General features: G+C 34.0%; 1 protein-coding gene across 4 annotated transcripts in view; it reads right to left on the bottom strand.

The window, feature by feature from the left end:
• Window positions 1-17,879, bottom strand: part of SPOCK3 (SPARC (osteonectin), cwcv and kazal like domains proteoglycan 3) — a 479,792-nt gene that overhangs the window by 319,929 nt on the left and 141,984 nt on the right. For 2 of the 4 annotated variants that reach the window (XM_021698837.1, XM_021698838.1), the window contains exon 2: window positions 5,559-5,604. The exons of 1 other annotated variant lie outside the window; for it this stretch is intronic. In XM_021698837.1, the coding sequence (XP_021554512.1) occupies window positions 5,559-5,604 (46 nt within the window). Of the gene's footprint in view, window positions 1-5,558; window positions 5,605-5,708; window positions 5,718-17,879 lie in introns of all 4 variants that reach the window. One more of the 4 variants, XM_021698836.1, reaches the window with a different exon arrangement.

Genomic DNA, 17,879 nt, shown 5'->3' with positions numbered 1-17,879 from the left:
TAGTCTGAGATAAGAATCTTATTTCTTAAAATCTGAACACCTTTGAGGTATATGTAATCAATCTCTTGCTCTATAAATTTGATTCACAATTTAGTAACATAAGGTCATTGAAAAGAAATAAATATAATTTACCTTCTTGCACATGTATGTAGGCTACTGTGATATGAACCAAATGAAGCATTATTAATCTTGATTTTATCTTGTAAATTAAAAATGCAAACCTTTATGCAATGTTTATTATTCAATGGAGAAAATAGCACTGACATAGAATAGAGCAATGTAAGATTCCTGATTCCTACATTTTATGGAAAATCTTATATTTATTTTCCTAGATTTTGGGGGTAAAACAGGTTAAATACCATTCTTGTATAAAAAAAATCAGAATTGGATAGGAAGAGAAAATACATTTCTCATTTATAAGCCCTATGTAGTTCTTATGTACTAAACCTGACATGGAATAAATGAACATGCATTGTTCATTTCTAGGTTGAATATTATTTTTTTTCAGGTTTTCTAGAGGGCTTCTATGAGCCAAAGTTGCCACCATGGATGATATAACTAATGTATAATGCAAACTGACATGGCTATTAGCACTTAAATACCCAACAAGTAATTTGTCCAAAACGATGCAAAAATACTAAATCAATTATTGTGAGTTGATCAAATAATGATTCAGATCAAATCATGGTTCAGAATTCACATTTTAAATGATTGAAGACATTTTTAGAAAATATTGTGACCATATAATTATCTTTGTGTGTTGTCAACACTGAATTTCAATTCTAAGAACACCAATTTTTCCACTAGAAAAAATGCCAAAAGGCCCCAAGCCCTGACACAAAGCAGCATTATGGCACAACCATGCCTCTATTGTAAGGCATGGATCAGATCTATCTATTGTTTGAGGCAACTATCAATAAATACCATCTAAGAACATGGAAAAAAAAAAAGATCCTCATGTAAACAAGTGAAAATTAAAGTCATCTGGGAGAGAGGCACTACCTCCATTTTGCAATACACATATACTCTACCTTAAAAAGTATGGTAGTGTAGCTTACGAAGGGAAAGATAAGTTGGGGGGGGTGTTTTCTCACACACTAGTCTTTTTCGGTTTCAAAAATAATTATAGCCATCATACAATGAACTGCTCTGTTCACTGAAGGGAATAAAAGCTCCAGAGGAAATCTCAACAGTTCTTCCTTTGTAGCCAGAGACTGATTGCAATGGGACATGTCAGGATCTGACTGTTGGTATATGTGAGATGTTTTGCAAAGGATGAGAAAATTTATGGGAATCAAATGAAGCTCTACAAACTGATCCTGAAAAGAGAGAAACAATGTATAAGCATATGGCTTAGCATCCCACTATCCTTTCAAAGATCTCAGTCTTTGTTCTCGCTCTCCACTAATCTTTGCAAGAATGGAGAGAGATAGTGGTGGTAATATTACCAATATATCGATATTATTGATATAATGTGCACAGGTGCACATGTGCCCACGTCTCTCTCTCCTGCCTAGACTCAGCAGTTTGAGTTTAGCAATGGTCTCCTAGCACACCAGTTCTTGAGGAAATTTTGTTGAATTACATGCCACCGATGAGCCAGAAGAATTCAGGCTGCCCTTCGCACAGAGGTCCAGATTTAAGAAGAGAGCCCCTGACTGGTTTGCTATGAAATGGCTGAAGGATCCTGATCTAAGCCACAGGCACAATCCTTGCCCCTCTTTCCACACCTCAGAAATCCGCCTGAGCAGGAGAAACACATCAATAATGTGAAACTGATTTGTCTTGAAATCTCTGCATCTATTTAAATCCAGCTTCTTTGTTATTAATCTATTGATTGTAATTCACTGCCATGGAGGATACCAAGGGGAACAACTCCAAGCTGGATTGGATAGTAAAATTAGGGAAATGTATACAAAACACATTTTGCTTCCAACTATTTCATCTCAGGCTACCTGAATATCATATCCTGGAGAAAAAGAATTTTTGAATAAAAGGGATTCCTTGTACAGATAGCACTTTAGTACCTGTGGATTCTCTAAACAACTGACAGGAATTCCTGCTAAAAATTTCAGTGACTTAGCTATTATTAACCCAAATTAATCCATGACCAAAAACAAGGCAGGGTTAATGAAATGAAAAGGAAAAAAAAAAAAAGTGTTGTTTTCTTTTTTCTTTAAGCTACAGCTTATTTATCTATTTAAAGTCTTTATTAAATTGTTTAAAATTTTATCATGCTACCACTCTAGGTTCATCCATGCATTTCCCCTCTAAGTTTGTCGTAGTAAACATTAAGTTTTCATGTCGTATTCAAGAAGATGCACGTCCTCATTAAAACTCTTTTTCAGTCAATTTCTGTTGTGTCAACTCATGATTAGCCACATTAATGAGCAGAAGTAATGGCACAGAAAATTCTACGTGGAGAAATACAAACAAATTTATTTTGGGCATGAGTATGCTTTCCTTTATTATAAAGCAGATTTTACTATCATCAAAATGGTTTTACTGAAATTTATTTAAAACTATTATATTTTCCCAAAACTCTTACTATTTTACTGGTAAAACAAAAAACAAAAACAATATAGAAACATTCTGATTTATGAAAAGAAACTCGCAAGATGAAAAATTTGTCACAGTTAAGCCACAAGGTAGATAAGCTATATATGAATAATCAGTTGAGTTTTACCTAGAAGAAAGCTTATACATGCAAATATGTGTGTCTATGCATGTGCAAATTATGTATATGCTTATCTATGTATGCATGTGCATATTTATGCATACACGTACAAAGGGTTTGGTGATGAGAAATTGCACCTTTTCTGTCATAAAAATATTAATATTTTCATTAGTAGTACTTTAATTTCTGCATATTTTGTGGACCATTCTGTAGAAAACAAAGTAAGACATAATTTGAAATGTATATGGTAAAATGGTATAAATATCAGCATAAAAAATGTAATGCTAAAAAAATGTAATACTAAAGTAACTTTTTCTTCATCCCTTTCAAGAAATATGCAAACACCCCCCCAAAAAAACTGCAGAAAATCAATTTATATTGATATGTGATATGGATGTCTATATACCATAAAAATACATTAAAATTATAAATACTTCTAAAAAGTCATAAATTATTTTATGCTTAAAAGTTCAATCAGATTTTGAAAATGGTGCTTAACAGAAGATTCTTCCTTCATAAAAAAAACAAGAAACATGAGAAATTAGCATATCTCAAGTCTCTTCTATCCAAGTGATGCACACTGTCTGTCTTATTCAGAGCTAGATGAGAACAGGATAATTTTTCTCACTCCTCAGTATGATCTACTAATGGATTAGTTAATATGACTCAAAGTCAAAACAAATACAAAACAAATACATGTATCTCAGTCTATTTTTTTCCATTTTCCTTTTTTATCTGTTGATACTAAATTTTCCATATACGTTTATCAACTACGTATGTTCAATCAACCAAAACCCTGGGTCTGATAATCTACAAAATATTATTTAAAACACAGAAACACAGCTACTAGCTCTATTTCTAATACTTAAGCAAATATTTATTCATTTATTTATTTATTTTAATTTTATTATGTTATGTTAATCACCATACATCACATCATTAGTTCTTGATGTAGTGTTCCATGATTCATTGTTTGCGTATAACACCCAGTGCTCCAAGCAGAACGTGCCCTCTTTAATACCCATCACTGGTCTAACCCATCCCCCCAGAACCCTCCCCTCTGGAACCCTCAGTTTGTTTCTCAGAGTCCATAGCCTCTTATGTTCATCTGCAAATATTTATTTTTATAACGTAAACTTCAAAATACCACTAGTATGTCATTATTTCATTTTAATGCTATCATATGAGCAACAGTGTCACATAGTAGTTAGGAAATGGGGTTCAAGGGTCAGATTGCCTGGATCTAAATCCTGACTCTGCCACTTTGCAGGAATATGACCTTGAGTAGGAGCTTAAGCTTCTTAAGTGCTTCACCTTACTCATTTATTTGACAAGGTTATTGCAAAGATTAAATGAACTCATGTATTGAATACTTAGAATAGTGACTGGATATAGGGCACTCTATTAGCTATTATTATGTCATGAGCTTCTCTCTGTCTGATAAATATGATATTTTTGACAAATTAGTATATTAAAAACCTCTTTGAAAATTAAACTAAGCCAATCTTACCAGGGTTTGGAAGCCTCTTTACTGCAATCTTTTTTTCTTCATTTTTTTAACAGGAGATAAATTGTAGTTCAACAAATTATCACACACACACACAAAGCCCAAACCATCTTTATTGTAATTGGATGCACCAAGTATGGCAAATTTAAGTGTTAACATCCATTTCATGGATAATTCTGATTTTTTTCAAGGTTTATGAATCCATCATAAAAATTTATTTCCCAAGAAAGTTCACAAGTATATCTCAGTCTGTATGTCATTTTTTTGCTTGTCTTTTAGTACATTTGGCTTGACTTATATTATTAGTGAAATAAAAAAAAAATTAGAATTATAAAATACAGATTCCACAAATAAACACTCTAGATAATAATAGTGAAATCACATGAAGTACAGCAAAAAAGAAATAATATTAAAGAGGGGATTGGATATGAATGACTGTTTCAGACTACAGGCTAATATCCATGTCCCCAGCTAGGTCCATCCAGGTTTGTTCTCACTCAGAGAAATTAGCTGTTGTAGCATTCATTGCACATATTAAGTCAAAAATTTGGAGACATAGCAAAATTCCCTAAGATTCCCTTCATAACATATTACAACTCATTCTTAAAAATAATTTCTATTTTTAAATGGTTCTACTTCAGGAAGTAATATCTTCTGTAAGGTTATTATAGTCAATGTAAAGTAGAAATTTCTTTTGTACCAGACTTAAAAAGGAAGAGTCTCTGGTTCTAATAGTGTAGAATTTAGCAAACAAAACTGTTTAATTATTTATATCATTATGATTGCATTGCACTTGATGTTTCTGTTCCACATTTTCCTTCCCCATGCATCTTTCCCGCTTTTCCTTCTCAAGTACATAACCAGAAGTACAAACTGTGTATGGAGGCGGGAGAACCTGTTTTACATATGACTTTCCCTTTTGGGTCTTACTAAGACCCTAGCTGAGTCTAATTACCAGTCAGTGCTGTTTTAAATGAATGTTTTTATTAATTGAAACACAGATTGCAAAGTCATTTGTTTTAAAATTTTGCACAAATAAATCTATGTCCTACTGAATGTGCTTGAGTATATTTGAATACTGGATGAAGTGACTTGTATCAGCTAAAAATAATGGGCTCGATAAAGTTCAGAAGCCAAATCAGTAATCTAATATAGGTATCTAAGAATGAAAGACGTTCTGACATAATCATGGTATCTAATTCACTTATTACTGACAACATATTCTGTAATGCAACTAATTATTATATGATTTTTCCATTATCTAAGCTCTCCTACTTAGTATTTTAAGAATCTAACAAACAATAAATATCATGTTGAAAGTATAGTGATTATAAACATGTGAAGATTTTTATTTTAAAATAATTAGATTCTTACCCTGATCGAAGGCCTTTCCTGGACTCCAAGTGTGGAAATAATCATCCTGAGGAGGAAAATAATGTGAATTGAGTGTATATGAGTAATTAAATTGTAAAGATTCATATAAAATCTAGAATAAAATATGAAATACAGAAGCTGAATACAAACCTCTACTTCCTGTAATGGCAAGCAGCAAATTATAAAATAAATAAATAAATAAATAAAAATAAAAAAAGGAACAAGAGAAAAACAATAGTTATCAAAAGGAAACACACTGTTTACATGTTATAGAAATGTTTTTCAATAAATGTGTTCATTTTCATTGCAAGTCAATGTTTACTATAATAATTTAATTATATTTGGTTGCCACTTCACCTAAATATTATAATGTAATACTTTCAATTGCAATTCAATGTGCAAGAGAACATGGAGATAATTACCCTAAGCTAATAAGCTATAAAAGTATCTTACCAGTTTCCAGTTACACAACTTCATTTTCCACTAGTAAAATAATAAATGGAACCATCAATACAGCAGCAAAAATACCAAGTGAGTCTGCTCTAGCTCATATAGTATAAATTGACTTTATGTAAATCTGTCACATGATAATTGGATATTTAAGGAGTTCATCAAAATGCAATTGGAAGTTTGAAAAAAAATTCACACCTAATTAAATCTTGTCTAAAGTTTAAATCTTTGATATGGAAAAGAATCATTACAATATATTTACTATATATACATTTAGTAAATACGACTATACAACACTAAGATGAGGCAATGCATACTGAGAAGATTTTTTAAAAAGCAAAACACATTGACTAAATCTATTGTATTTACTGGTTTACCACCCTAAAAGCCTTGTAGATGAACTGCATACATATCATATTTTATGGTAGATAAATTTAACTGTTCAAATTAATAAGCTATATCATATTTTATGGTCAATAAAACACTTAACTGTTGAAATTAATAAGCTATTTTCACTATAGTAAGAAAGAGTAGTGCATCATGGTGAGGCTCCTTGACTAAACGTTTTCTAACTCCACACTCTTAAACCCACTGAAGTCAGGGCATTGGAAATCTACAGAACCCAGGGCATCTAAAAAGGTCAAGTAGAGATTCTCTGAATCTTCTTTCCAACCTCTTTGCTAAAACCCCCTTTTATACAAAGAAGAAAATGTAGCACCTTTTAATTATGGAAATAAATACACTTCCTAACTTACTTATTCAAAAATTTTAAATTTTTAAAAAGCAAAAGCTTTTCCTTATTGTGACTAATCACTCATCACCACATTCTGCATTCCCACCTTAACAATTTTAAATGAAAGAAAAAGAAGAAAAAAAAAACTTCAGAAATCATCTCTGTCAATCTTTTATTTAGGTTGAGATAAGGTTATGTTAAGACAGTGGCATGTTATGGTAGTCTACACTGACAGGTTATGCAATAAATTACCTAGGATCAGATGAAGTGAAGAAAACATCACTGGATAATTAAATAAATACTGATTGCTTAGGCTCTCTTTAAAATATCTTTGTAAAAAATTATAGAATGATAGAATTCTTGGGAAATTAAGCTTTCAAATTAAATTCCTCCACTCCAGTCTCAAAACTTTGGCTGAGGACCACAATACACTCATTTAATAACTTTTATTTTTTTTAAATTACATCTTAACTATGGGGATGATGACTAGTACTCATTCAAAGCATAGAGAGGAGTTGGAATTTCTCCTTGAAGCATAACAAAGCAAAACAAGACAAAACACAAAACAAAACTAAACTAAACTAGACAGAATGAGTGGTGGATTTGGAGAACTTAAATTTAAGTCTGACTTTACCACTTATTAGCTGTATTACTTTAGAAAATGATGTAAACCTGGGCACCTGCGTGGCTCAGTCAGTTAAGCGTCACCTTCACCTTCGGTTCAGGTCATGATCCCAGGGTCCTGGGATGAGTCTCGCGTCTGGCTCCCTGCTCTGCGGGGAGTCTGCTTCTCCCTCTCCCTCTGCCCCTCTCTCTGCCCCTCCCCGCTGCCCATGTTCACTTGCTCACTCTCTCACTCTTTCAAATAAATAAATATATAAATCTTAAAAAAAAGAAAGAAAATGATGTAAACCTCAGATCCTGTGACTAAATTTGGGGGAAAAAAAATACCTGCCTATCTGACAAAGGTGCTGGGAGGATTAGTTATTAAAAAAATGTAAATATCTGCACAATATCTGACATAAAGGAGCTGCTAAAGCACACTTGCTGATCAGAAGCACCAGGTTCATCTCTGTTAGTATCTCTGAGCAACATCACCATTGGACAACCTTTCATTACTGCTAACAAAGTCCTTTAGTTTTTCTGGTTGCTTAGAAAGAACTATGAACTCCTCATAACATTTTTGAAAGTGAACACCCTCTAAAATATTGAACATGAGATGCAGTGAACTTTTTTAAAGCCTACCATTTATAATTGTAGTTAATGCAAGAAGGCAAATTTTCTGCTACCACTTCAGACTCTTCTGAAGTGGTACGGCTATCAGTGAGATCCCCCAAGAAGGTGTGGGTAAGTTTTCACTGCTGTAGTTACTCCATCCATATAAATACCAAATAAAAGTAGAAGAAGGAATAAAGGTGAGGCTGACATCATTAGCACTGAAGCTCAACAATGTGAAAACAACGTGTTTGATACAACACACAGTGTTTGAAATACCCAGCATCTGTACAGATGAGCAGGAATTAAGTGGAGATAGATAGATAGATGATAGATAGATGATATAGATAGATAGATAGATAGATAGATAGATAGATAGATAGAGGCAAAATATAGCCTCAACCATATTTAAATAACTTCCTTCAGAATAACACAATCATCACAACTGTCAGAATGGCTAAAACCAAAAACACAAAAAACAACAAGTGTTGGAGAAGATATGAAAGATGTGAAGATAAGGGCATCCTCATACACTGTTGGTGGGCATGCAAACTGGTGCAGCCACTGTGGAAAGATTTAAAAAGAGAACTACCCTACAATCCAGTAATTGCACTACTGGGTATTTACCCAAATAATACAAAACTAATTTGAGAAGATATATGCACCCCTATGTTTACTGCAGTATTATCTACAATAGCCAAATTATGGAAGCAACCCAAGTGTCCATTGATAGATGAATGAATAAAGAAGATGTGGAATATATATATACAATGGAATACTGGTCAGCCATAAAAAAAGAATTAAATCATGCCATTTGCAACAACACAGATGGAGCTAGAGAGTATAATGTGAAGCAAATATGTCAATAAGAGAAAGACAAATATCATACTATTTCACTCATATGTAGAATTTAAGATTCAAAACAAATGAACAAAGGAAAAAAAAGAAAGACAAATAAAGAAACAGACACTTAACTACAGAGAACAAACTGATGGTTACCAAAGGGGAGGTGGAGGGGGGAAATAGGTGAAGGGGATTAAGAGTGCACATCATGATGAGCACTGAGTAATGTATAGAGTTGTTGAATCACTATATTGTACACCTGAAACTAATATAACACTGTATGTTAACTATACTGGAATTAAAATTAAAAACTTAATAAAAAAAGTAACCAGTGTTATCTCATTTGAAGTATGCCATTTTCTAAGATTGCTTTACAAATAAGAAATATAAATCTTGGGGGAAATAAAGAATAACACACTCATGTTAGGTTAGTTTGGGGCCATAGCTATCTAAAAATTTATAATCATAATGTAAACTGTGCACCTAGTTCTTTTGGGTAAGTCAAGAGCAATGTCAATGTCTGGCCATTGTGGAGATCTGACACAGTTTAGAAAAGCAAAGTAATTAGCCTATCAACTATTTTTAGATATTTTTCTTTGTGTTCTCACATCGCTAGACTTTTTTTTTTTTTTTTTGAAAATGGTTTCACCTCATTAAATCTAGGAATTTTGCCAGAATAAGAGATAAAAGTATTTTCATGTAGGTGTTCATTCAGGCACAATTCCTTTTGTCTCAAAAAGCTTTGTGTGAATATTTGTTGTTCTCAAACTTCAGTTTAGATCAAAAATAAGCCAACCTGGGATTGAGAAAACAAGTGCAAGAAATGCCCACAGTTGGAGAAATTCCGGCTCAGAGGACACAAACATATAGGGAATTAAGGAGAATGTTTCTGGCCCCTAGTCTTCTTCACGGGAGGAGAGTCTGGGCCAGAATTCCCACACTCAAAGATTCCATTTATTCCCGAGGAGCAAGTAAATCAGTAAAAGGTTTATATTTAGGGGAAATATAAAAGACAGGAAGATCCCTAACTTTTAACCTTTCGACAACAATTTTGTTTTTTGATTCAAATCTCTAGAATCAAAGCAAAGTATAATAAGCCATTGCTTCAATTATTGACAAAACTTGGTTAGCCTTTTTATATGTACACAAAAGTAAAGACCCTATGATGATACTCATGTGAATCTATGTTGAGGAGTAGAAAGTTAAATTTCCTAGGATTTCTGTATTTTGTGATTATGTTCCCCAAACCTTCTTGTACAAAACTTCAGAATTTCCCTACTAACATTAAGTCTTATTGCTTGCTGTGTTTCTTTTTTTAAAGATTTTATTTATTTATTTGAGAGAGAGAGAATAAAAGAGAGAGAGAGAGAGCTCATGAGAGAGGGGAGGGTCAGAGGGAGAAGCAGACTCCCCACTGAGCAGGGAGCCTGATGTGGGACTCAATCTTGGAACTCCAGGATCATGACCTGAGTCGAAGGCAGTCGCTTAACCAACTGAGCCACCTGCTTCCTGTGTTTCAATAGCTAAGCCAAATCATGAGGCACTGCTAGTTTTATAAGCTAAAAAATAGCAATGGAAATCTGCTTTTTTTTTTTTTTTGAAATATGTTATATATTATGACAAACTCATTTACACATTTCACCGTATGATAGGAAGAATGCCTCGTCTAATAGGCCAGTCTATTTCACAAAAGGGGAAAGCTCCCTGTACAGAAATACTTAACACATGATTAGATCACAAGATAGAGTAAGTTTTGTCTAGATATAAAGGAATTATCTATTCGAGACAAACTATCTGCTTCAGGCCCCCAAATGTCCCATTTATTACCCAAGTACCACTCATTTTTCCAAGTGATGTCGTAGGACCCTGAAAGAATTCATTTATAACACTTTGGTGAGCCCTTTATTTTTTAGAAAGCACTTTATGCTCCCTGACTCACCACAGATTAGACACCTAAATAAAATGAATTGTGCAAAAGGGCAGTGCCATTGAGCGAATTCCTCAATTGTCTCTGAACATCTCTGCAAATTGAAGTTAAACTCCCTCAGAATATATATGGTCACTTTTACATTGATATACAAAACTTGTAATTCCTTAATATCAGGGAAAGACACAAAAAATACATTGTCCTAATAAATAAAATAAGGACTTTAAAATATTGGGAAACTTCGGGCGCCTGGGTGGCTCAGTTGGTTAAGCGACTGCCTTCGGCTCAGGTCATGATCCTGGAGTCCCGGGATCGAGTCCCACATCAGGCTCCCTGCTCAGCAAGGAGTCTGCTTCTCCCTCTGACCCTCCCCCCCTCATGCTCTCTCTCTCTCATTCTCTCTCTCTCTCTCAAATAAATAAATAAATAAATCTTAAAAAAAAATATTGGGAAACTTCATTATAACTATAAGGACACTAGCACACATAAAGAAATTGAGTAAAACAGTGACTTGAAGTCACTGTTCTCTTACCCCATACTGGCAGCTGTTCTATAAGCATCTGTAAGAGGTAAGTGTTTCTAATATCACTCCTATTTTATAGATGAGGAAAATGAAGCAGAGAGAGACTAAGTAATCTACTCAAGCTTACATAGCAGGTTAGAAGTAGAGGTAGGATTTGAACCCCAGAGGTAGGGCCCAGGCCCTGTAGGCTTAAACATTTCTCCATACCACAAATCAGCAACTATGGCCCATGGGCCAGGCCCCACCTGTTTTATAACTGAAGTGTTGCTGGAACACAGCCACAACAATCTTTTTACACCTTGTCTACGTCTGCTCAGATGCCTACCATAGCAGAGTGGAGTAGTTACGACTGAGACCGTAGGCCAAAAAGTTGGAAGTCCTGCCACGCTGGTCTTATACTGAGAAAGACCCTTGTACTACTATCCTATACGGTGCTGCCCCCCATAAAAGAATATTTATTTAAAAATGAGAAAACAGTATTCAATGGAATACCTACTTCCGCATAGGGAAACAAAATTTTTTGAGGGAAGAAAAAGTGTTTACGGTGTTTAATGTTCCAAATCTATGTGATTCAAATCCTCAAATCTTAAAGCTTATAAATTTTCAAGTATTTCATTTCCTCCTTCTGACCATAAATATATCCTCTAGCTTTGGATATAATCTACAGGTGAGTGGGCCATATTTTCAGCACAAGAAATCAAGACATATAATTTAGAACCAAGTAATAATATGATTCTCAAAATCTTTATGATATGTTATATTAAAAAATTGTTTTAGGAGCAGGTTACAAATGTGGTATTCTATATGACATCATGATCCTCAATTTAAAGTGGAAACCAAGGGATAAATTAAGGTAAAATGCCTGTAGGTATCATGAAAGTGTTTCTAATTCTAGAACACTTCTCAGATTAGTAAATCAAAACTATAGTTATTGTACTTATTGGAGCAAATTGTAAAATATTAATAGTAAAACAGTAGCCAATAATGCAAATAATAAAGTATTATTTCCCTATTTATTTCATATCCTTTTTGTATTTATAACAGCACTTTGAGTGTTCATAATTTGTAACTAAAAAAACTACTTAACTAAATATTGAATATAGCACAAATATGACAATTGTTCATCATATCAAATGTAAATAAGGAGCACCTGGTTGGCTCAGTCGTTAAGCATCTGCCTTCGGCTCAAGTCATGATCCCAGGGTCCTGGGATAGAGGCCCTCATCAGGATCCCTGCTCCGCAGGAAGCCTGCTTCTCCCTCTCCCACTCCCCCTGCTTGTGTTCCCTCTCTAGCTGTGTTTCTCTCTGTCAAACAAATAAATAAAACCTTTAAAAAAATGTAAATAAAAATAAATTTATATAATATGAAAATGTTAAACACATATTATCAGTCTGATATATATCCTTAGCATATTTAGTCAATGAAAATGTAGTACTATTCAAAATATAAGCTAAATACTGTGTAAAAAAAGAAAAGTTAATCATAAATGAAAGCAAACTATTATTTTTAGAATGTGCTATCTTAAGAAACAAAATGTGTTAGTTATTTCATTATTGAATCAAGAATCTATTTCTGTGCTTTTCTTCCTCTCTCACAGCAAAAAAAATAAGCTCTTCAGACTAAGTAGTAGGAAGAATATATTTATAAGTTAACTCCAGTTACTTCAACTGGGCCCTTTATCATGGTTAATACCTGTGAATACCTTTTTGAAAATATCTATTTTTAAACACAAATTGGAAGCTGTTTTTCTCACTTTGAATTTTCATTTTTGTTTTGAAGGCAATTTTTGTTACTTGGTTTTACTATTATTATTATCACTTGATTTCCTCATATATACATGGAGATTCTAATGCATAGTGGCTATTATCCATAGTAAGAGTGTTTACTTTCATAGCTCACTGGTTTGCAAAATCTTGGATCTAAAGTACGACTTATCTGGCCCTACCAGCTTTGCCTTGTGACTTATCTTCTCTTCCCTTCTCAGCATTACAGAGAAAGAAAACTTTCTAAAAAAATGAAGCTTTGCTCAATTTAAAAATTTAGTGCTATGTATATATCTTGGGGTTTGTCCCAATATTTAAGTTTTAGATTTCAGATGTCTTAAAACACTGATGTAACAATAATACCATCAAAAAGTCAACACAGTAGTTTTTAAAAAATAGCCCAATATACCGGATAGTTACAGTCAGTAGTCAAAGATTATATGGAAGATGGCGGCTAAAAAACAGTCCCCAGGAATCCACTTGCTTCCCTGTGCACTGGTAGTAGATGAAACACCTCCTCCCCTCTTCTTAAACAAGGCCATATTGGCTGTCTCAGGCTGCATACTAAATTATGCCACAGTTTAGTGGCTGTTTATTCCGACAGTTTCCAAAGGTCAAGAATCTCTCACAAGGCTGCAGTCAGGATGCCAACCAGGGCTGCATTCTCTTCTGAAGGTCTGACCGAGGGAGGATCATCCGAGCTTTCATGCAGTTTTTTGCCAAGTTTTCTTTCTTCCCTAACTTTTGGACCGAGTGCTTCAGTGAGAGATGTCTAATAGAGAAGATGGCCTCTTTAAAGCTAATTTCAGAATGGCGTTCACTGTTGTACTATTTTACTTCTTGGAAGTGAGTCACTAAGTCCAGCTCAAATACCAGGTACGGGCATCACTGGGGGCAGTCTTGAGGTTCTATACCACAGTGGGGTGCTGGAAACTCTTTTCTTCATTCGACACTTCATTATTCTAGTGTCAGCATTTTCAAGAAAAGGTTCTTCAAATCTCATTTGTTCTTTAATTTCAGAATTCAGTAAACCTCACTGTACATGCCTGCTCACTATAGAGCAGTGCTTCAAAAACTATCTGTGGTAAAGAATCAGTTTTATTTTTCCAAGTCTACTGCAGAACAAGCCTTTTGTAAAAGAGAATAAGATGAATTACTTGAAAAATGAAATAAAAACAGACACATAAAATATGAACTCAAATTCATTACTATTAGAGTTAATATAATTTGTTTTTTTTTTATTTGAGAGAGAGAGAGAGAGAAAGCACATGAGAGGGGGGAGGGCCAGAGGGAGAAGCAGACTCCCTGCCGAGCAGGGAGCCTGATGCGGGACTTGATCCCGGGACTCCGGGATCATGACCTGAGCCGAAGGCAGACGCTTAACCATCTGAGCCACCCAGGCGCCCCAAGAGTCGTGCATTTTATAGCTCTAATTATAATAAACTACACACAGTAGAAAACTTTAAATCACCCTTAAACTACACATGATAGAAACCAATACAAAAATTATAATTTGCATGACTGCTAATAGACTCTTCTACAATAAGCAATCTATAGAAAACAAATTTTTAGAACAGCACAAACTGCTTTTATGAGGTGTCCACTAATTAAGTAAGTTCATGCCTCATTGTGAGACTTTTTTTCCACTAAGCACTCTAATAGATAAAATATATAATTAGGAAGTCAGAAAAGGGTGACTTCAGATAGCAGCAGCCCAAAATTACAAACTTTAAATTTATAGTCTTTTTAATAACTTAGATTGCTATTTTACACCCTTTTAGCACCCTACCAGCAAAAATCAAATTACCATAGTTATATCAAGTCCACACATAAGAGACTGAAGTAAAATCTGACACTTACATGTAAAAGTATGCATGAAACTGAGTTGATATTCAGGAAATTGCATTAAAATATACCCATCAAACTCAAAAAAACAAAAAGTTGTATGGTTGAAATTCACCTGCTTCATTATATATTAAGCAAGCCATTAAATAATATATGCACTTTAAATAATAAAATATGATAATCCTCTGATTTGACAAAAATCAATTTGAAAGGAGAATAATTCTCAAGAAGTATGCATGTATGTATGTACAAACACATACACTTTTCACAATTCTTCAGATTTGCAAATAATCCTACATTGACTAATATTTTGCACTAGTACTATCTCATCCTTAAAAAAACACAAAAAGCTATCACCCAAGTGAGGACTACAAAAATGAAATTCATAAGGAAATGCACAAGATGTTCTCACCTAATTGCATCTTGTAGCTCAAATCACCAGAATATTTTTAAGAGAACAAGATTCCACTTAGAATAATCTGATGTAAAGCAAGAAATACTATATTACAGGTGTTTTAAGTTTAAGAGAAAGTTTTACACATCTGAGATATAGAGCATACAATTCTGCTTCCTTTTCCTTTTTCTGAATGTACACAAAAACGAACAACTTTTTAATATGGCTCAATGGTAATGTTTAACATACAATGTCTAGTTTTATTGGTGATCTGGGCTCCTCATTTGTCCTTCAATAAGGCCCAAATTTAAGTAAGTTTTAAATAGCATGGAAGAAAAGATTAATATTAGTAACCACTGTAATATATTTCATATATTTGGTTTCATCTTTTATTACACTTAATTATTGTATTGAATCCATTTATAAAAGGAAGAGAGGAAAAAAATGGAAAGAAATAAGGAAATAAGGAGATAAGAGAGGGAGAGAGAGAGGGAAGGAAAGGTGTTTTTAGGCAAATGTTCATGTAACACTTTTTATGTGCCAGGTACCATGGTAGATGGTACAAGGTACATGGTAGATTGGCCACTAGAAGATGAAAATACATAGATATAGTCTCTCTTCTCATGTAATTTACAGTCTATAAAGACACAGTCATGGTAGGAACATAATGTATACAAAGTGTTAAATCTGTTTCATCCTGATATAATCAGGGTCAGAGTACATAGCCTGAGAACTGCAGCTTGAAAAAGGGCAAATGGAGGGATGCCTGGGTGGCTCAGTCGGTTAAGCGTCTGCCTTCAGCTCAGGTCATGATCCCAGCATCCTGGGATCGAGTCCCACATCGGGCTCCTTGCTGAGCAAGGAGCCTGCTTCTCCCTCTGCCTGCCTCTGTGTCTCTCTCTCTGATAAATAAATAAAATCTTAAAAAAAGAAAAGAAAAGAAAAGAAAAAGGGCAAATGAAGATGTGTCATGCAGAAGCACCAGCAAATTAAAAGACATGCAGGTAGACACAAGAAAGCACAGAAAAGTCGGAAAACTGAAAGTAGGTTCAGAATATGGGATCATAATGTAAGTGTGTATCTATGTGTGCCAGAATCACTTAATCATAATTGTGTGTGTGTGTGTGTGTGTGTGTGTATACGGGTGTAGGAGGATCAGGTATGTCAGAAAGGAATGGTGATGGGGTGGGTAGATAGATACGGTGGCTAAGCAGATAGGCAAATTCATAACCAGATTTGCTACTGCAGGATATATATTTTTTCCTTTACTTGCAGATTCAAAGCCAGTCTAAATGTCTTAAGGTTGTCACATGGCTTCTAGAAACATTACGACATTGGTATATTTGCATGAGTCCTTAATACCTACACAGAGTCCAGAATCATAGAATAATAACAATAAATTCACCACAATTTCTAATAAAGTAATTACTCTATACCAGTCACTCTTTAAACATTGTAATTACCCCGTGATATAGGTATAATTCTTTACCTCAATTTACAGTTGAAGAAAGGCTATGAGACCAGTCTCCCAGCCAGGGACAAACCCAAACCATCTGCTTCTGGAGTCCATTCTCGTAATCATTTTTATTATGCTTCCATTTCCTAAGTTTTAATCTTGTTAGTTAATTTCCAAATGCAAGTAGCAATCTGCCATGCAAAATAATTTAGGAATTCCAACCTAAATTATTTTGCTCACTGATTTATTTATTATTCTCCAGTTCTAAGGAAGAAGGTAAAATCAGTGAATAAAATAAAGTGTCATTGTCTTCCTGGAGTTTAGAGTCTGACTCTGGTGCTTTTACATATTACAGTTCTATATAATGTTTATGAATAATAAAGAGATTCTATAATCATTGGAAAGATACCTTTTTTTTAAATTTATTTTATTTTGATATTTACACTGTATTCTTTGTTTCTCCAAATGGCATTTGGGCAAAGGTGAGGAAAAAAAAAGAAAAAAAGAAAAATCTACCCTAATTTTCATAAGAGTATGTATGCAGAAATCTTAGGTGCAAGCTCAAAAATACTGTCAAATATAAAGATGAAACATTTGTGAGTGTCTGAAGTACATTTTAAAAACACAAAACTAAACCTTGTTGCTTTCTTCTACAAAATGTGCTAGTTTTCAAAAGTTTCAAAACTATTAATGACTTTTCAAAGCTTCACACAAAATTGTTTTGTCAGTATCCATTCATGAGGAACGACCTATATCCCTTGATGGAACCTAATTTATGTTCCTTGCTGTGTTTTCTTTGAACATTCTTGGATTTAATTATCTGGAATAAACTGTTCCTCTTGACAAGAAATACTCCTTCTTGGTTTTTATTCCATGTCTATAGAAATTTAGAAGCAAGATCCAACATGGAGGGAAGAGGGAGGGGAATCTTTATAGACTAAACAAACCGAGAAAATAAATGTCCACAGAGCATGGTGAAAAGAGCCATTTCCTTAGTTTTAATCAGTGATTAGATGCCAAGAACACATAAGAAAAAGAATCAAATGCAATAGCCAGTTTCTCTGTGTTGTGTGATTAATATTGCCAGTCAATTGAATCTTGCAAGCAGTTGAGAATGTTGTTAATTACAGTCCAGGGGAAAGCAAATTCAATATCAAACACTTTTAAGCA

This window comes from Neomonachus schauinslandi, chromosome 2 (genome assembly GCF_002201575.2).
Source record: "Neomonachus schauinslandi chromosome 2, ASM220157v2, whole genome shotgun sequence".
Classification (NCBI taxonomy): Eukaryota; Metazoa; Chordata; class Mammalia; order Carnivora; family Phocidae; genus Neomonachus; species Neomonachus schauinslandi.
Note: the sequence above shows the minus strand (reverse complement) of the source record. Positions and strands in the feature narration are given on the sequence as shown.